The following is a 20684-nucleotide window of genomic DNA, read 5'->3' on the forward strand; positions in this document are numbered from 1 at the left end:
GCAGAAGATGTGCACGGCTACTTGACCCACCACAGGATGGGAACTGGCATGTGCAATTTGTGTTACCGCCGTCTGAATTGGCCCTTCTAATTCAGCAGTTTTAGAGTCCAAACCATTTAAATTACATCATCATTGTATACCAAAAAACACACCAGTAATTAATGGATTTATTTCAAGGCCCTTTGCTACCCTGGTCTGTGCATGTATGATAAACCAAAGGCACAGAGCCCCCAGGAGTAACAGGCTGGGTAAGACAACTTGGGCCAGAGCAAAGGAGAAGTTCAGCCTGACCTGCGAGAACAAAACCGGTGTTAATCAATGGTAATTTTAAGTTTGTGGGGCTGCAACATTTAATCAATCAATCAGATTGATTTTGAAAAAGAGAGAAAACCAATTCAACACCTCCCCACCTGCCCATTCACTGGGCAACCGATTTTAAATAAATAGGTGATTTTTAAAACAAAACTGATTATGGCCAGCCATCTTAAAGGAGATGTTCCCCATTTTCCTTCGCACGTAGAAAGGAAACTCCTCTTCTAAGATGATGCCTGCTACAGCACATGCATCCATCGTCCACAAACAAAGGAACAATGCTTTTGGCTTCAGGACCATTGGTCCAGTTCACATGGAACAATGAGCCATTTTTGTATATTCATTTTTGCTATGTGAATGACCCTGTAACAAACCCCCCTACCCCCGGACGGACACGTTCCCCTCCTTGTGAGATGACTGGAAGCGTCCACTGTTGCTTTTCAAGAAGCTGGGGGGGGGGGGGAGCATGTTCCAGCAGTGGGCAGAGCCAAAGTCAAAGGGGGTGGAGCCAAAATAACACAAGCACCAGCGTATTTTATCTTAAAGCTCTTCCTGACAGCAGGCTTAGGTCTTAGGAGAAGCATGTCAGGCTTGTAAAATGGAGGGGGGAGGGGGTGTCGTTCAAAAGCCAGGAAGCCACCAAAAGTCAATGGCTGGAGGAAAGGTAGCCTGGCCATCCAGGGAACCCCAGAGGGCCAAATTGGGGACCCCACATGGTAAGCTGGCTCGGTCCTGAGGTTCAACGCTCCTGCTCTTGTCCATCAGAACAAGTCAGGATCAAAATGCTATTTTGGATCCCACTTTGTTCTCAGCAACTAGTTTTAAAAAGCCACAGTTTACTAAATTAAGACGTAGTGGGAAACGGTGGTTTGTTTGAAAGCAAAAGTGGATGCACCCGATCTTCTCACGACCGTGGAGGGGGAGGGGAAGGGGAAGCATGCAAGCTTGAGGCACGTGCAAGCTCACGCCCATCCCAACCAGGCGTTTGTTTTTATCCACACGTGCATCTAAATGGATACATTTATCAACCCAAACTCATGCGCTTCAGCGACAAAAACGTCCTGCATTGGATTGCAGCCCCAAAATTTCGTTTGACTCCTTCTGGAGTCAAACGGAAGCCCCGTGTGGCGCAGAGTGGGAACCGGCAGTTACCGCAGCCGAAACTCTCCCCACGGCCTGAGTTCGATCCTAGCCGAAGCTGGTTCTCAGGCAGCCGGCTCAGGTCGAATAAGCCTTCCATCCTTCTGAAGTTGGTAAAATGAGTACCCAGTTAGCTGGGGGAAAGGTAATAACGGCCGTGGAAGGCAACGGCAAACCAGCCCGCTACAAAGCCTGCCAAGAAGACGTCAGCAAAAGCAGGCGTCCCTCCAGGAGTCAGCAATGACTCAAGTGCTTTGCACAAGAGGTTCCTTTCCTTTCCTTTCCCTCCTGGAGGCTGCAAGGGAGCTTTCTCAGCTGTTGCCTTGTGCAAACTGATATGACGGCCGAGTTATATCTGCCAAGGTTTGCTACCCACAATGCCTTTGCAGAAAGACCCTGCATGGGTGCTCTGAGGACTTTTTTGAAATATATGTAAGAGGTAAAGATATATTGGAGCCAGCTTGAGACCCTGGAGCAGGGTGAGAAATAAATAAAGCAGCAGCCCCATCCGTGGCTGGTCCGGCATTTGTAGCGCCAGCTCAGGATCAGTGCTGACCTCCGGATTTCTGTGTCCGTGAACCCTTCCACCATATCCTTCCGAACATTCCGGGGGCGCCCTCTGCGCTTGGGCCGCTTGTCGTCATCCGAATCCTCGGTCTCGCTCTCGGACCCCGAGGACCTCTGCAGTTTTCTCTTAATCTCCACATCCGAATCGCTGTCGTTGGCCTGAGCCTGCAGGACCCCAGGAGACAAGGGAAGGCAGGCTGAGGATGCAGGGTGGGGAGACGGTGGACAGGGAGACATTTTTCTCCCTCTCTCAAGATACCAGAACCCAGGGTCATCCCATGAAGCTGATGGGTGGGAGATTCAGGATGAATAAAAGGAAGGACTTCGTCACACGGCACAGAGTTAAACTATGGAATTCGTTACCACAAGATGGCCACCAGTTTGGATGGCTTTAAAAGGGAGTTGGATAAATTCCTGGAGGCAAAGGCTATCAATGGCTACTAGCCCTGATGGTTGTGTGCTATCTCCAATATCCGAGGCAGTTAGCCTGTGTGCTGGGGAACATGGGTGGGAGGGCGCTGTTGCACGATGTCCTGCTTTGTCGGTCCCTGGTCGACAGCTGGTTGGCCCCTGTGTGAACAGAGTGCTGAGCTAGATGGACCCTGGGTCTGATCCAGCATCAGGGTTCTTCTGATGTCCTTATGAGCAGGATCACCTGCAACAGGTGTGCTTCCTGCTTAGCCTCTGAACTGTCGTTGCTTCACAGCACAAGAGAGATTCAAGCCAACTGGGCTTGCGATCGCCTGCTTGAGTTGTAAAGGACCAGCTACTGCCTGGAGAATTGGGACCGTTTCTAAGGGGCAACTCCTGTTCTCCAGGAAGTAGCAAAACTGGGGCCTGGCTTGTATTGCAAAACTAGGGTGACCATATGAAAAGGAGGACAGGGCTCCTGTATCTTTAACAGTTGCTTAGAAAAGGGAGTTTCAGCCAGTGTCATTTGTATATATGGAAAACCTGGTGAAATTCCCTCTTTATCACAATAGTTAAAGCTGCAGGAGCTATACTAGAGTGACCAGATTTAAAAGAGGGCAGGGCACCTGCAGCTTTAAATGTGGTGATGATGAGGAGATTTCACCAGGTTCTCCATATATACAAATGACACCTGCAGAAATTCCCTTTTCAATACAACTGTTAAAGATACAGGAGCCCTGTCCTCCTTTTCATATGGTCACCCTATTTTAGAGAATCCCCCCACCTCCAGGTGACTGCTTGCTGCTGGACCACTGGGCTGTTTGCAGGATAGATTAGGGTGACCATATGAAAAGGAGGACAGGGCTCCTGCATCTTTAACAGTTGCATAGAAAAGGGAATTTCAGCAGGTGTCATGTGGCAGGGTCTTGCTATTTTATTGTTTTACTCTGTACAGCACCATGTACATTGATGGCGCTATATAAATAAATAATAATAATGGGGAACCTGGTGAAATTTCCTCTTCATCACAATAGTTAAAGTTACAGGTGCTCTGCCCGTTTTTAAATCTGGTCACTCTAGTATACCTCCTGCACCTTTAACTGTGGTGATGAAGAGGGAATTTCACCAGTTTCCCCATATATAAAAAATGACACCTGCTGAAATTCCCTTTTCTATGCAACTGTTAAAGATACAGGAGCCCTGTCCTCCTTTTCATGTGGTCACCCTAGCAAAACAGAGTTACAGGAAGGAAAAGAAAAGAACAGTTCTGCACCAGACTAACTTGCAACTGTTCTCTGACCCCACGTGTCTGCTTAGTTTACTCAGGAGCCTTTCATGGGGAGGTTTTATCAAAAGCTTTTGAAAGCCCAAATAAACAGCATCTACTACAGACTTCCCTTCTGCGCTCCAATGGCCATGCTGGCTAGGAGTAATGGGAGATGTAGTCCATCATATCAAGAGGGCTCCAGGTTGGGGGAGGCCGGTCTACTAAATCACCACAATCCTCACATTTGTTGATATTCTAAAACAGCCTTCCTCAACCTGGGGCGCTCCAGATGTGTTGGACTACAACTCCCAGAATGCCCCAGCCAGCTGGCTGGGGCATTCTGGGAGATGCAGTCCAACACATCTGGAGCGCCCCAGGTTGAGGAAGGCTGCTCTAAAAGGTTAATGAAGCAGGACATTCACTGTAGGGGTCCTTTGCAGAAGCCATACTGATTCTTATTCAGCAAGACTTATTCTTCTATATTCCTGAAAACGTAATCTTTACTAATACTTATCACCAATTTATTTGGAGCACAGGGTAAAGCTAGCCAGTCATTTCCTGGATTCGCCCCAGATTTAAAATTTGTTTTATCATTTGGCTACTTTCTAATGCTCCGGTCTACAGACTGGTTTTAGGGATGAAGTTTTTTGCTTTTTTATTTATTTTTATTTATAATTTTTATTATTAAACAGCAACACATAATAAATCATATACATACATAACACAACATTCCTCTTATTTCTTAACTATACATTCTACTTCTTAACTAACTCACATTCATAAGTGCCCCCCACCCTCGGGATCTTATTCTAGTTTCCAAAATTGCATTGAATCTTCTAGAGGTGTTCTTCCTCTCCCTTTTAAAAATACATGTTCTAGGAACAATTTCCATATCTCTTCAAAATCATTGTTTTTTATTATCGCCCTTCTAAATCTAATATTACATTTTAATTTATCATTTATCGCAATAGCCCATATTTCTTTACACCAATCTTCTATATCATAATCTCCTTGAACCTTCCAATTTCTGGATATCATTAACCTTGCAGCTGTTAACAGGTTCATTATTAATTCTTTTTCCATCTGATTACATTTAAGATTTCCATACATTGATAGTAATGCTACACTTGGTGTTTCTTCTAAATCCATTCCAGTTATTTCATATATTTCTCTATACACCATTTTCCATAATTTTTGTACATGTTCACAATTCCACCACATATGTATATACGTTCCTTTCTCCTGACATCCTCTCTAGCAAAGTAACGAGTTCTCTTTATTTATTAAGTTTAATTTTATTGGAGTTAGATATCACCTCCAAATTATCTTATAATAGTTTTCTTTTATCCTTACAGACATATTTTTCAACACTCTTTGTTTCCATATCCTCCCCATCCTCATTCAAATCTGTTTCCCATACCATCCTAACAGAATCTTCTTGAGTTTCCATTTCCAATAATATCTTATATATTTCACTCATTAATCCTTTTATCGATTTATTTTCTTCTTTTTCTTTCTCTTTTTGTAAAATCAAATCCTCAAATTTAGTATTCTTTCTGCAATCTCTATTATCCTTTAGCCATTTTTGGGTCCATTGTTCCATTTGGATACAATTGAACCATGATATATTTCCCCCTTTTAATTTTTCTTTTATTTCTTCCTTAGTCCCCATCTTCTCCATCCAATCTCTTATTTTAAGTACTTTCTCATCTTTTAATTTCTTTACCAATCCCTCTTTTAAATTTTCAGGAAACTCCCTCATTACCACCACTGGTGTTATTGGGGAAATGACTGGAACCAATTTCCTTTTATATGTTCGCCAAATTTCTAACACATTATTTAAAAAAGGGTTCTCAATTCCCCTCCTCCACTTTGAATTATGATCCTTAAAGAATATATTTTCTAACTTCCAATCTAACCCTTTCCCCATTTTTCCCCCTAACCAATTTAAATCTCCTATTCCTGTTATACCCTCTATTACATATCTCAACTGATTTGCTACATAATATAATTTAATGTTTGGGAACCCTAATCCCCCTGTTCTCTGCATTTTGTACCATATTTTCTTATTAATTCTTGCTTTTCTATCTCCATTACAAAAATTGTTAACCATAATTTGCCAGCTCTTTCTTTCCTTTTCCGATATCTTAATTGGTAACATTCTAAATAAAAAATTAATTTTTGGTAAAATCCTCATCTTTATCAACGCTATTCTCCCAAACCATGATAATTTTATCTTTTTATATTCCAACTTTCCTCTTACTTCTTGCTTTAAACTATTACAACTTTTCTCTTCCATGTCTTCCCAACTTTTTGTAATCTTAATTCCTAAATATGTAATTGTTTCTTTTAATTTATTTATTTTTCCTTTCCCCCCATTCCTTCTCTTCCACTTTGCTATAATTAAACAGCATCGTTTCTGACTTTGACCAATTTATTTGTAATCCAGTCATCTCCCCAAATTCTTTAGGGATGAGTTACTTTTTAAAAAAGAAAAGAAAAGAAAGAAAACCAGCCATTTGGCACCTCTTTCATAACTCTAGGGTAGATTTGTTAATTTTAAGCTTCTTGATAAGCCACAGAACTTCATCTATCACCGCCATTTGACTCAGTTCTTCCTGAAACTCAGTTCACACTGCAGCCTCCCCTCCCACATTTTATGCATGGTTTAGACTCAAACCATGCAAATACAGGGCTTTTGTTTTCTGCACTCCTGTAACATCTTGCCTGATGAAGGTATCCGGGAATCACGAAAGTTCACACATTTTTGACAACCTTGACAGCCTAAAAAGCACTACCCTAATACAGATTTTGGAATTTCCTCTTTAGTACACCCGTGACATCTAATGGTCCAGCCGGTTTCCTGCCTCCGATGAATTTAAAGTTTTTTTTTCCTGTTGTGCTTAAATGTTTTTAGCAATATGCCCTTCAAATCTTTCCCTCCCCCTTCCTTGATCATCAGCTTACTTTGCTTTTGACAGAATTTGTTCTCCTCATTTGACCAGGTCTCCCACGCTTTGAAGGAAGCCTTCTTGCATTTTAGAGCTCTCTTCGCCTATTGAACACCTGGGCATTGATGCAACCTTTCCACAATACCCATTCTAGTCGAGCTTCTAATATTGTGGTTTTAAGCAACTTACAAGCATTTTGAAAGGATAACATTCTTGGCTCTGTCTTACAACTTTGTTTTAAGTAGCCCTGTAGTTGTGTTTTTTTAAAAAAGGATGTTTCCTTTTCTGAAGCCAAATATGATTACGTTGGTCCTTCTTCACTTACATATGTGTTGAATTTCATAGTACCGTGGGTCACTTTTGCCAGATGGTTCAAATCAGACTTACACCTTGCGCATTGGGTCCTGGGTTCTAGTTAGGATTAACGCCAGGATTGCCTCACTTCTGCTGAGTAGGAGCCCTGGGATCTCTTCCCCGGCCCTCTGACCACTGCAAACTACCCCCATGAAAGCTCTTTCTCCTGCGATTGACACTACCAGCAGCTACTGAGGGAGAAGAAAGTGGGAAGCAAGGCCATCTCACCAGCCTTGCTGAAAGAGGTAATCATTTCATTTCTTTATTTACAGTCAACAGAGCAATATAAAACAAGAAGATACACCATTAAATAAAACAATACAATGTAGGGATAAGGAAAGAAGAAGGAGTGTTACAAAACCGCTAAAGATACTAGATTGTTATTCTATGGTTTTTGAAAAGGGAACAGAATTGGGTTATTGGGGCCTAGCATAGTGGAAAAAAGGGGGATGTATAGATAATAAAATTGCTAATCTGTGGATTTAAGTACAGTGGCCAAATTGAGGAATTTGGCCACCTGCTCAGTGGTAGATTTACTGGGACCCTGAAGTAGACTAATCAGGAGTGACTCGGGGGAGCGTCCAGGGAAACGTTGCATAATAGGACATAATAGGTCTTTCCTTGCCTGTTGGTAAAAATTGCAATGGAAGAGCACATGTAGAATGGATTCCACCTCGATGTTATTACATGGGCAGTATCTGGTTTTGGATGGAACTTTCTTATATCTGCCCTCCAGCAACTTGGAGGGGAGGACATTAAATCTTGCTAGGGTGAACGCCTTCCTGTATTTGGGAATGGTTAACCAACCCAGGTATGGCATTCCATCTTTGCAAGAAGGGACTGGGAGACCCAATGATTGGGGGGAACACAGTCCCCAAGCAGTTCCCCGGAGCTCCTGCCGGTCTATATCCAGTAGTCTCTGTTTGGTGATCTGTTTAGCGCTGCCCAAGTCTAGAGACAGCAAGAAAAAAGGGGATAGCCCTATTGAGGTTACTTTTTGCACCACTGTCCTAGACCAGTGAGATTCGGAGGGTTCTAACAGGACTTTGGTAACCAAGGAGTTGGAAGTGAGCATTAGGTGGCAGCGGAGCCAGTTCATCTTTTTTTTTTTTTCCTCTTCCCTCCCCATTCCTTTTTCCTTGTGTGCCATGTGTTTTTAGACTGGGAACACAGATTGCTTTGTTTTACTGATTTTGGCTGAGGATAAAAAAATACTTTCAGTAAATAAACTGTATTGAGCAATTTTCTGGCTTCTGAGATCTCAGCTGACTAAAGCAGATGTTCATGGGGTTCTTTCTGCATCGGTGCCGAGTTGGAGCGCACACACACACACACACACACACACACACACCAGCCTGGGCTGTACCTTTTTAGCCGAGCTGCGAATCCTGGGCAGCATGTAAATCTCCTCTAGCTCCTTCTGGCGCTCCTCTTCCTCCACTTTCTTCCGCTGTTCCTCAGGAATGATGTCGTCCCAATCTCTCTGAGATTTCTCCTCCGGCTCGGCTTCCTCCTCCTCCACTGTTGTAAAGTTCGCCACCTGGGAGGAAAAACAGCAGGCGCTTTATGCCTTAGCACCGTTTTCACAGCGCGTCTCAGATGCCGCGCACCGATTCTTCTCGCTGCGTCGCTGTGCCGCACAAAGGGGTTCACCGAAACCGAAGGGGAAACGGGAGCTGGAAGCGCGCGTCTTCTCCAAAACCACCAGCAAGCCCACCTAGTGGACTTTTAGGTTGTTCCAGTGGTTACAACAACTCAGACTTGTTAAGCAGCATTCAAAGCAAGCAGGACATTCACTGTAGGGGTCCTTTGCAGAAGCCATACTGATTCTTATTCAGCAAGACTTATTCTTCTATATTCCTGAAAACGTAATCTTTACTAATACTTGTCACCAATTTATTTGGAGCATATGGTAAAGCTAGCCAGTTGTTTCCTGGATTCGCCCCAGATTTAAAATTTGTTTTAAATCTTCATTTTCTCCCTTTCAAAATTGGAAGCCTGGCTATATAGATCCCTTTGTGTTGCAAGCTGCCAGGGACGGACAGCAGGCCAGATGAGCAGTTGAGGAATTATGGGGAGAGGTCTGAAGCTCTGGCTGAGCACATTGTTTTCTAAGGCAACCCAGCATGGGTTTTAGCCAGATACAAGAGGAATGATATAAAAACATTACATTACAGTTAAAGCTGCAGGAACCCTGCCCTCTTGACCAGATACAAAAGAGGCAAGGCTCCTGTGACTTTAATTGTTGTGATGAAGAGAGAGTTTCACCAGGTGCTGCATGCATACCAATGTCACCTGCTGAAATTCCCTTTTCTATGCAACTGTTAAAGATACAGAAGTCCTGTACTTCTTTGCATATGGTCACCCTAGCCATATGGAAAAGAGGACAGGGCTCCTGTATCTTTAACAGTTGCATAGAAAAGGGAATTTCAGCAGGTGTCATTTGTATATATGGAGAACCTGGTAAAATCCCCTCTACATCACAACAGTGAAAGCTGCAGGAGCTATACTAGAGTGACATTTAAAAGAGGGCAGGGCTCCTGCAGCTTTCACTGTTGTGATGAAGAGGAAATTTCACCAGGTGCTGCATGCATACAGATGACACATGCTGAAATGCCTTTTTCTATACAACTGTTAAAGATACAGGATCCCTGTCCTCCTTTTCATAGGGTCACCCTCCTTTTCATATGGTAGGACTTTTTTCTGTCTAAACATAAATGGGATTGAACCTTTAGGTAGGCTGACCCTATGAAAAGGAGGACAGGGCTCCTGTATCTTTAACAGTTGTATAGAAAAGGGAATTTCAGCAGTTGTTTGAAACCTGGAGGGCACCAGTTTGGGGATGGGCTGCTCTAAACAAAAAAAGAGAAGTAGGTGGCTCTAAGTTGTTCGTCATCAGTTTTCCACAACCCCACAGTCACCTCTGCATATCCTATTCTCCACCCTGTCCTCATGGTTTATCTGCTTTGGCAGAATGAGAATTTCACTGGTACTTTCTGCCTCCTTAGGGAGGATGTGGCGTTAAGGCTGGTGAGCCTTAACTCCCAATTTCCCCGCTTTTTGGTGCTTGGTAGAAGTTTACATCCTTAATGTTGTTTTATAAACCGTAGGGTGTTTTTTTATTGAATAATGTTTTATATCGGTTGTATGATTTTATCTGTACGCCACCCTGAGAGCCTTGTGATATAGGGCAGGAGACAATTGTCTAAATAAATAAATAAATAATTCCACATTCAAGCCCCAGCATTCTCCAATTATTTGGCCTCAGGATGGCCGAGTGTTAACACCAGCAAACCGTGCGGGGCACCCTTTCAACCTTCCAAGTCATTCAGTAACAGACCTTAGAGCGGCTGCCTTTCAACAGAGAAACTGTAGAGGCAGAATCCAGCCTAAGACCTCAAGAGTTGACATTCATTGTTAAGCTTAACATCTTGGGACTGTGGTGTTTCCCAGAACGGTAGAACTTTCGATTGGAGGCAAATGACGAGGCTTGCTAAATTATCCACAAAGCTTTTATTAAGCAATAAACGTCTCTTCTACCTGAATAGAGTCTAACCTCTTGGAAATGTCCCCCTCGGTTCAAGAAGAAGAAAAAGCTATTTCTCAAAATGCCTGTAACTTCAGAGAGCCTGGTGCGGTGGTAGGTTCTTGCGTAATCTCTCCGACTTTCTCACGCCTTCTTTTTCTGCCGTGCGTTTGAGCTTCCGGTGGACCCTAGCATCAGCTAGTTTTTTGGGACGCTCCCCCCCGCCCCAGAAGAAAACTCACTTCCCCCTGAGTGTGTAGGATTTGGCCTTGAGGAGATGAGCTCTGGAGAGGGCTGACTCCCAGCTGGGGTATCGCCCGTGTGAGCTTCCTCCCCCATTGGTACAGGCTGGCTGGTGTCTGGCGCTGCGTCTTCTAGCTCTGAATCTGATTCTGATTTATTACCTGAAATACCTTCTCCCAAAACAGGGGCAGTATGGTTAGACATGACAGGGACCTGGCTTAGATCGTCCGAAGGGATTGGTCATTAACCATGACATGGTTCAGATGACACGCTAAGCCACTGTAGTTAAGCAGTTTGAATTAAACGTAACGGCTTAGCATGTTTGTGTGAACCATTCCTAACTATGGTGGCTGCATAACCATGGTTTATCCGTGCTCACTAACTATTTACTGCAAAAGGGTAAGGAGCCTAACCGTGGCTTAGCATGTTGTCCAAACAGGGTCAGTGTGTAGAGTTCTACGTCACATGTTGCAGTTCACTTCCCTTAATATTCTAGAATTATCTTTCAACTGTAATGGAACGTTTGTTTTCTACCTGCCGGTAACTGACTTTCCCATCTTGTTTCTAACTGTTGCTTGCACCTCACGAAGTGGGTTTAGCCCACGAAAGCTTATGCCTTAGTAATAAAACACGGTTAGTCTTCCAAGGTGCCAGACTCCTCATCGTTACCAAAGCATTGTTACCCTTCCTCTACCCCAAGGCAAAACACACATGCAGCAGCACTGTCAAACCCCCTCCCATCACTCACTGCCAACCTGCCTATCCATCCCACCCCCACCCCATGACACACCTTCCAGGTGTGCTCGGCACATGTCAAAACAAAGTGCTGGGCTGCAGCGTCTCGCCATTTTTATTTTCTTACCCCCTGTGGGGCCCAGATGCATCCTTGGAAATAAAGATGGTGGCATAAAGACACTTTGGTTTGCAGCTCGCCTGCCTTCCAGTTAAACCTGTTTCATAAATTAAACGATACGTTTAGTAGAAAAATTTAAATTCTGGAGGGGAAAAGAACCCAGCGGCTGCCAAAGAGTATGCCCTCTTCCGGCAGGCCTATCTTGTAGAATTTTAGGATGTTTTTAGGATGTTTTTAGGATGTTTTAACAATGTATATTATGTTCTTAATTCAGTTTTATGTATTTTTTATTCACTGTTGTTCCCCGCCTCGATCAAAATGGAGAGGTGGGTAAGAAATTAAGACGATGATGATGATGATGATGGTTTCCACAGGTACCACGCTGGAGATCATAAATGTAGACAATGCCAAACTAGAGGAAGTGATAGTCTGGGTCAGTTTCCTACGCTTCCAGCAGCTAGCTGCATATCCCAAAGCATCCATGTTTAGCTTTTACAGCTAACAGCCTTGGACGACCCCTCCTTCTCTACTGGTAGTTATCACAGTGTTGGAAAGCTGTACGCCTGGACCTGGTCGACCCACGCCATGGGGTTTCCCTCCCCTCTGCTGCCCATACCTTAAATTGAGAGAGAAGCTCGTCCGTTGCGCTCGAAGAGGCCTCGTTCTCCCGTGTCTCGGCCAGGCGCAAGATCTCCTCGATGTCCATTTCCTGACGGAGCGGGGAAAAGGGGAGAGAAGCTCAGCCGAAAACGGGACGAGGGGGGAGCATGTGCCGTTATCGGAGCCTGAATAAGGAACAATTCGGGAGGGAGGCGAAGCTCCAGGCCGGCAAAGAGAGCTAGGAGGGAGGTGTGCAAGACAGCGCCCAAATGTTTGGCAGCTGAAGCACCCAGCTCTGGCTTTGCTCTTTGAATTAAAACTAGAGGTATGAGTCCCTTTCAACCCTCTGATTAAGTTTACTTTTAGACTTTGCAAGGCGGGGGGTGGGTGGGTGTAGAACGTTTTTCAGCCCGTGGGGCAAATTCAATTTCAGAGAAGCACCCAGGGGGTACATTTTATTACAGTGGGTCCTAAGGCTAAAGGTGGGATTATTATTATTATTATTATTATTATTATTATTATTATTATTATTAATAATAATAATAATAATAATAATAATAAAATAAATAACAACAAAAGCAGCAGCAGATGTAGCTTAAAGCTCTTACTGCCGGTAACTAAAGCCTTAGGAGAAGAATTTTAACTTTTCAGAAGGGGAGGAAACTGGGGAAAAGCTGGGAAACCACAAACAACTGGTGGAAAGGGGTTTGGACCAGAGGGAAGGGAGCATGGCCATTTGGGGAGCCACCGAGGGCCAGGTTGGGCATGAGGTTCTGCACCCCTGATGTATAGGGAAGGGAAATGCCCACCCAGGGGAGGCTGGTGGCTCTGATGTGAGTAGGGCGTTGAATCCGCTCCGGGTTTCAGTCAGAACCACTCAGAACGGTTTCGGACTGAAGGAGCTCTCCAAGCACACCTTGGGAGTTCTGACTGAAACCCGGAGCGGATTCACTGCCCCATGGCTCCCGTTCCATTTCAGCAGGATGCCAAGAGCAGTGGACTCAAGAAGGGCCACGGGAGGCAGCCACGTTTGGGAATGCAAGTCCTCATTCATGATTTAAGCAACGTGTTCCTTACGGGACACCAGTCTGGGAATTACGGGGTTTGTTGATTGCATAGAGAGAGAATAGCAACTAAAGGAGCAGCCGATTGCCCACACAGGAGGGAACCCAGAGAGGTGTGTCAGCTGAAGGCCATTAGGGCCGGCTCACCTGAGGTTCAGACTCCTCCCCTTCCGCCTCCTTGAAGAGATCTTCAGCACCGAACTTCAAGATGGCCGTCAGCTCCTCTTTGTTGAAAGGGTTCGAGCTGCAGCGAAACATAAAAAGAGAGGAACATTGGCAAGGGACCCAGACTACTCCGTGCCCAGGACTGGGCAAACTTCACCAGCTTTGATTCTTCCTGTGGGAAGAAGGCCCACCCAGTTTCTGCTCCAGACTGCTCCAGTGGAACTGGGTATTTTGGAGCTCTGCTCCAGCGTCACTGGAATTTGGGAGTTTGGCTTCTTAAACATATTTGACCTTTTTATTTAGTATGATCACATTTTGCACAAAACTGCCAACTTAAATAAAAATAGAAGACATCAGAAGAGCCCTGCTGGGTCAGACCAAGGGTCCATCTGGTCCAGTTCTCTTTACACACAGTGGTCAACCAGTGGCATGACTGATTAGGTCAATGTCATTATGTCAAATTGTTGAAATATCCGTTGGTACCAAAGCTTCTTGGGATGTACCCAGTTCAAAACTGAATCAACGGAGTCCAATTTCTCTGAAAAGGGTCGACTGAGTTATTCCTCCCTTCCTGTCTTCTCCCATCCTGTCCCCTGCTTAGTTATTCCTGGAGGGAACGCTGCCTACCGCTTATCAGACAGACGAATACCGGTTCAAGTCTTCCCGTGTGCGCAGAGCTGGATCTAAAAAGCACACCAGATACCCCGAGAGGTATCCCAGGATACCTCTCACAAGGGAGAGGTATCCCAAGACTCGGAGTAACTTGAGGTTTGCAGTTATACAAAGGATCTTTTGGGGAGAAACCCTAAGAGCGCAACACAACCAAACACAACCAAACACAACCAAACACGACCAACACGACCAACACAACCAACACGACCAACACAACCAAAACCAAACAGCCACAGAACAACTCAGCAACAGTCTCCACAACAGAATGTCTGAGTGGGCGGCAAAACGGACAACTCGGTGGAAGGGGGGATTAGAATGGAGTGGCAGGAATAGGAAGACAGACAGACATAAACGGCAGAAAGAATATTCTGGAGAGGGCGCTTCCTGGTTCACACGGAGAAAGTATTTTTGTAAATGCATTTCCTTTTTGCAATGTTCAAAACCTGACTTCACTTTTTCGATGTTCGAAAACAAACTAAATCAACTTTGCACACAAAGAGCCGAGTTAAATGAGGAACCCCTGTCTTTAATGCTCAGGACCTGATTTCACTTTTGCAATGTTGCCTACCTCCTCAGTCACAGGTTCAGGTAACACACACACACACACACACACCATGGGGACACGCTTCAACATTTTGTTGTCCCCCAAGTGATGGAATAGGGAGCATAGACAGTGGCAGCCAATAAGGAAGTGGAAGAAACAGTTAAAAAAAAGGATTCCAAAGAAAAAATATGCAAAAAATCCATGATCAGCAAAAATCCATGATCAGCAAAACTACCTTTAGGGCACAAAAACTGTGCGAGCTTTTGAGCTCTACAGAACTCTTCATCATGCAAGACAGTAACCAAAACATAATGGTGGCTGGTAGCGGCTGATGTTCAAGCCTTGGAACCTGTGTTTGCTTACAGTCTTAAGATGGAAAATGGGAGGATGCTGCAGACATTAAAGTTAATCTCTAGCAGGTATTGAGATGGCTTCGATTTGCTCCTGGAACCCTTGTTGGGAAGAAAAAACTAAGAAAGAAAGGTAGATTCCCATCCCTTGGTAGGTGGAAACAAAAGTAGATAGAAACACAGTCTTTTCCATATTGACAAAAGCTGGAAATAATTTCAGATAGAACAATTGGGTTAGAAAGAATTTACCGCAGCGCAAGAGCTGGGTGGTAACAGCAAGAGGAGTCTTGCTCCTGTGTTTGACTGGATCCAGATTCTCAGGATGGCGAGACAGAGACAGAGCCCTTGCTTGCTCCCTGGGTTTTTTCTGGAGCAGAGAGAATCATAGAATAGCAGAGTTGGAAGGAGCCTACAAGGCCATCGAGTCCAACCCCCTGCTCAGTGCAGGAATCCACCTTAAAGCATCCCTGACAGAGGGTTGTCCAGCTGCCTCTTGAATATAGAATCAAGAGGGGAGGGGGTCTTTCTGATTGGGCAGCCCACTGGAAAGTGAAGCCAATGCCTTCGTGCCGGAAGTGGGCTAGGAGACATCAGCTCACCTCCATTAATTATGGGTCATGAATTGCTTCACCCAGATGTTTGCCAGTAGATGAAGCAGATTATTGTGAAGGGTATTATGGGGTATGGGAAACACATGGCTATGTAGGACCTCTAGTCCAACCCGCTTCGCGATGCAAGACATCCAGACCTAGACCAGCTCCCCAAAAGGTGCTTGAAGCCCTCCAGCGAGGGAGAGCCCACCACCATTCCAGGCCAGTGGTTCCACTGCCAAACTTTTCCTATCGTCAAGAAGTTTCTCCTAAAGTTCACCTGAATCTAGGACACAGGACGCTGCCCGATACTGAGCCAGAACCTTGGTCCATCTAGCTCAGTATTGTCGACACCGACTGGCAGCAATTCGCCAAGGTTTCAGGCAGGAGTGTCCCCAGCCCCACCTGGAGTTGCCAGGGATTGAAACTGGGACCTTCGGCCTGCCCAGCAAGCGCTCTACCACTGCGCTACGGCCCCTCTGAAATAGATCCTGAAAATGGCAGCTGGGCACTGCCGCTTCCAAGGACTCTCCAGTTTCCTTGCACTTGTTTTAGCCAAAGTTTTCTGTTCATAAGAGGCTGCCGTACGCTGAGCCAGTTCCTTGGTCCTTCTAACCCTGCATCACCATGTACATTGATGGTGCTATATAAATAAATAATAATAATAATAATAACAACGGTTGGCAGAGATTCTCCAGGGAGGCATTTTTCCTACCCCTACTTGGAGATGTCGGGAATCGAACCTGGGACCTTTCGCATGCTAAGCCGGGGGCTCTGCCACTGAGCCACGGCCCTTTCACCAGTTGCTGGGGAACATGGGGGGGAGGGTGCTGTTGCACCATGTCCTGACTTGTTCATCCCTGGCCGATGGCTGTTTGGCCACTGTGTCAACAGGCTGCTGGACTAGATGGACCCTGGGTCTGATCCAACAGGGCTCTTCTGATGTCCTTAAGTTTTTATTTAGGCCTAGATAGCCTAGCTACAGTTATCCATGCTCTGATAACCTCTCGTACGGATTACTGCAATGCATTATACGTGGGGCTGCCTTTGAAAACGGTCCGGAAGCTTCAGCTGGTACAAAACAGGGCAGCCCGTTTACTAACAGGGACTGGTCGGCGAGATCACATTACGCCAGTCCTTCTACAACTTCATTGGCTGCCAGTCCAGGTCCGGGCCCGATTCAAAGTGCTGGTATTGACATTTAAAGTCCTAAACGGTTTGGGGCCAGGTTATTTGAAGGAACGCCTCCTCCCATATGTGCCTGCCTGGATCTTAAGATCATCTACAAGGGCCCTTCTCCGTGAGCCCCTGCCAAAGGAAGCGAGGCAGGTGGCTACTAGGAGGAGGGCCTTCTCGGCTGTGGAATGAGCTCCCCAGAGAGGTCCGCCTGGCGTCTACACTGTACTCCTTTTGTCGCCAGCTGAAAACCTTTTTATTCTCTCAGTATTTTAACACTCAATTTAAACTTAAATTTACATTTTACTGTTCTAACTCTGCATTTTAATTTTATATCAATTTTGCTGCGTGGTTCTTATCCTGGTTGTGCTTTTTATACTGTATTTTGTAATTGTGCTTTTAACCTGTTGGTTGTTTTATTATGGTTTTAATTTTTGTGAACCTCCCAGAGAGCTTCGGCTATTGGGCGGTATAAAAATGTAATAAATAAATAAATAATGTTCTACCCTCCTGGAACTTCAGCCCACTGGACCAGGTTCTGCCTTCTGGGGCAGCAGAGAACAAGGCTTTACCCTCTTCTATGTGGAAACTCTCTTCACCCTCCTCCTCTTCTCCTCTTCTACCCCTGGACACCAGAGGAGAGGCACAAAGCCCCTGCCGGAAAGTTCACATTTAAATGGCTAAATTCAAAGACTCGCTCCTTTGCAGGATGAGACTGGGGCAGTCCCCAGGATCCCTCAGCGGGAAGAGGGCATAGCAAGCATGTTTGTTTATTAAATTTATATCCCATCTTTCCACTACAAATAGCGCTCAAGGCAGCAAAGAATAATAAAACACAAGATTAAAATTAAAACACAAAAGCAAACCAATAAAAAGACACATGAATAACAATAAATCAAACAGCATCCACCAGTAAACATCTATTCCAGTAGTTTAAAAGCTATGTTTACCCTGAGGTCAAGGAGCAGACATTATTTCTCGGTCTTCTATACGGGGCAGAGAGGCAAGAGAGCTCTTAGGCTCAAGACAAAGAGGACAGAGATTTTTCCATCCCAGGTTGATTACATTTGCACAGCTTTGCGTCTGGAACAAGCAGGAGGAGAACCCCACTCTGGGTACCACCCTCCACGGATGGAGAAGGGTAACATCAAAGGCAGCCCTGCGACATTAGGTCTGCAGTCCCAGACCAACTTCGGCCCCACAGTTGCCCTCCTCAGCCCCCTTACTTAGATCTGCAAGAGTTGTTGTCCAGAACAGTCCGGCCTGTGGTGTCCATGCGCTGGATCACAAGATGATCTAGCACCATCTTCTTCTTGGCTCTTTCAATAATCTCCTCTTCCACCGTCCCCTTGGTAACCAAGCGGTAGATGTTCACCTGCAGGGAGAAGAGGAGGTCTGGAGTTGCCTTATACACATAATGAGATTACGGATCCCATCTGACCCACCGCACTAAGGCCTTCCAAGAAACAGGTCTTCCTTTCCCATCCTTGCTACCTGAGCTCACGATATTTTGCCACCTGAGGCGAAGGACAAGATCGTGCCCTCTGCCATTCCACGCACAAAAGCCAACTGGACTGGCGGTTGGATCTTAATTCAATGCTGTGGATGGGACAGTGTCCTCCACCGCACCTGAAGGGCAGCAGGCTAGCATTGGGGGATGCATGGCACACAGTTCTCTCCTCCAAGACCTTTCTGCTAACTCCCAGCATCTGCCGCCTGAGGCGACTGACTCACTCTGCCTAATGGTAGGGCCAGCCCTTTACCTGAGAACTTTTTACCTGGAGATGTCAGGAACCGAACCTGGGGACTCCTGCATTCTAGGCCTGCACTCTGGCACAAAGCTACGGCCCCCAAGCCAATGGAGCTCTTAGGTGGTGTTATAGAATCATGGAATTGTAGAGTTGGAAGGGGCCCATTAGGACATCGAGTCCAACCCCCTGCTCAATGCAGGAATCCACCTTAAAGCCTCCCTGACAGGTGGCTGTCCAGCTGCATATACATATCCATTGCTTCTGAAATCACAATTTGCCCGTGCAATTTCCTTTCTGCAGAGGCTGGATGGAGACTTGTAGACCTTAAGGGATGTAGAACTGCAGACACGGGGGTCAAAATCCAGCCCTCTGAGGTTCCCTGGCTGGCCACGCCCCTTTTCCTGGCCACTCCCCCATTTTCTCCAACCACGGATCATTGGGTGATTTCTCGACTTTGACCCAGTTTTTCCCCCATTCTGAGAGGCTGACCTGCCTCTCCTGAAGCTTTGTGACAGGCAGTAAGCGCTTTCAGCTACCATTGGCTGGTGTTTTGGACTCCGCCCCTTCTGCTTTGGCCCTGCAAACCCCCGGAATGTGGCCCTTCAGAGCTCCTCTGAAACGGAATTCAGCCATTGGGCTGCAAGAGGTTCGGTCCTTAAGGCAAGAAGGATTCTGTAATTTAGCTTATCAGCATTGGAGAGGTCCTTTAGAGTTCTGAAACCCAGAGAGGATTCACTGGCCCATTGACATGGGAGCCACCAGCCTCCACTGTCCCCAAATCCTATCCCGATCGCTTTCCTCCTCGTGTCAGCTCCAAATCCTTCTCCTGGAACCAAGAGGTAACTAAGCCAGAGTGAAAGAAGGTTAAAGCAACAGGGGAGGTGTCTGCAGGAGCTTTGGGCTGCTCCGAAGCTGCACGGCTGGTGCCACCCAGCTGCAGACACAACGCACAAGAGACCGGCAAAGGCTCCAGCTCTTTTCCTGACCTGCTTCTTCTGCCCGATCCGGTGAGCGCGAGCCTGGGCCTGCAGGTCGTTCTGAGGGTTCCAGTCCGAGTCGAAGATGACTACGGTGTCGGCGGAGGCCAAGTTAATCCCCAATCCGCCAGCTCGCGTGGACAGCAGGAAGCAGAAGTCCTGAGCGCACGACAAAAGGATGACGTGTTAAATGAGACGTACCCGCCTCAACCGGGCAAAGCAGGCGGGTAAGTGAGGATCGGACCTTCGGCTCGTGCCCCCAGCTGCCAAGCCACAAACCTCCTCGTTGGGAATAGAAAAGGCAGGCCAATGTATGACAACAGCTCAGTAAGACAAGCCAATGCAATGTCATATCACGGCAGTCCTATTACAACTTCATTGGCTGCCAGTCCAGGTCCAGGTCCAGGCCCGATTCAAAGTGCTGGTATTAACATTCAAAGCCCTAAATGGTTTGGGGCCAGGTTATTTGAAGGAACGCCTCCTCCCATATGTACCTGCCCGTACACTGCGCTCAACAGCTAAGGTCCTCCTCCAGGTGCCTACTCCAAGGGAAGCTCGGAGGATGGCAACAACGGAGGGCCTTCTCTGTGGTGGCCCCCCAATTCTGGAACCATCTCCCCGATGAGGCTCGCATGGCACCAACATTGTTATCTTTTTGGCGCCAGGTCAAGACTTTCCTCTTTTCTCAGGCATTTAACCGCATATGTTGAGTTTTCACTGACTCCAGAACTAGCTTTGGTCTGGCTGAGAGTTCAAAAATTGTTTTAAAGGTGAGCTGTTTTTCTGGTTTAAAATTTTGTATGTTGATTTTTAATGTTCAGTCTTTTAATCTTTGTAAACCGCTCAGAGAGCTTCCGCTATGGGGCGGTATATAAATGTAATAAATAATAATAATAAATAATTTAATTTATGGATGAATCGACTAAAACCCATATGATTCATTGGCCTTAGCTAGACCTAAGGTTTATCCCAGGCAAATGGAAGGGTCGTCCCTGCCTGCTCCGGGGATCCCCTGTGTGTCATTTAGATGCACAGGGATGACCCTGGGGATATAGGCCTGGTCTAGCCATGGCCATTGACTTGAGGCTACACGCCAAGGCCCATATGCCTGAGACTATGTCCCACTGAACACAGCAGGACTTACCTCTGGAGTAAACGCGAACAGGCTTGT

General features: G+C 45.9%; 1 protein-coding gene across 4 annotated transcripts in view; it reads right to left on the reverse strand.

The window, feature by feature from the left end:
- The window catches only part of CHD2 (chromodomain helicase DNA binding protein 2), a 106614-nt gene that overhangs the window by 15478 nt on the left and 70452 nt on the right, over positions 1-20684 (reverse strand). For all 4 annotated transcript variants that reach the window (XM_063142432.1, XM_063142433.1, XM_063142431.1 and 1 more), the window contains 6 exons: positions 19523-19672; positions 18012-18160; positions 13436-13532; positions 12241-12333; positions 8369-8542; positions 2009-2184 (listed from right to left, as the gene is read on the reverse strand). In XM_063142432.1, the coding sequence (XP_062998502.1) occupies positions 2009-2184; positions 8369-8542; positions 12241-12333; positions 13436-13532; positions 18012-18160; positions 19523-19672 (839 nt within the window). The remainder of the gene's footprint in view (positions 1-2008; positions 2185-8368; positions 8543-12240; positions 12334-13435; positions 13533-18011; positions 18161-19522; positions 19673-20684) is intronic.

Source organism: Elgaria multicarinata, chromosome 16 (genome assembly GCF_023053635.1).
Source record: "Elgaria multicarinata webbii isolate HBS135686 ecotype San Diego chromosome 16, rElgMul1.1.pri, whole genome shotgun sequence".
Classification (NCBI taxonomy): Eukaryota; Metazoa; Chordata; class Lepidosauria; order Squamata; family Anguidae; genus Elgaria; species Elgaria multicarinata.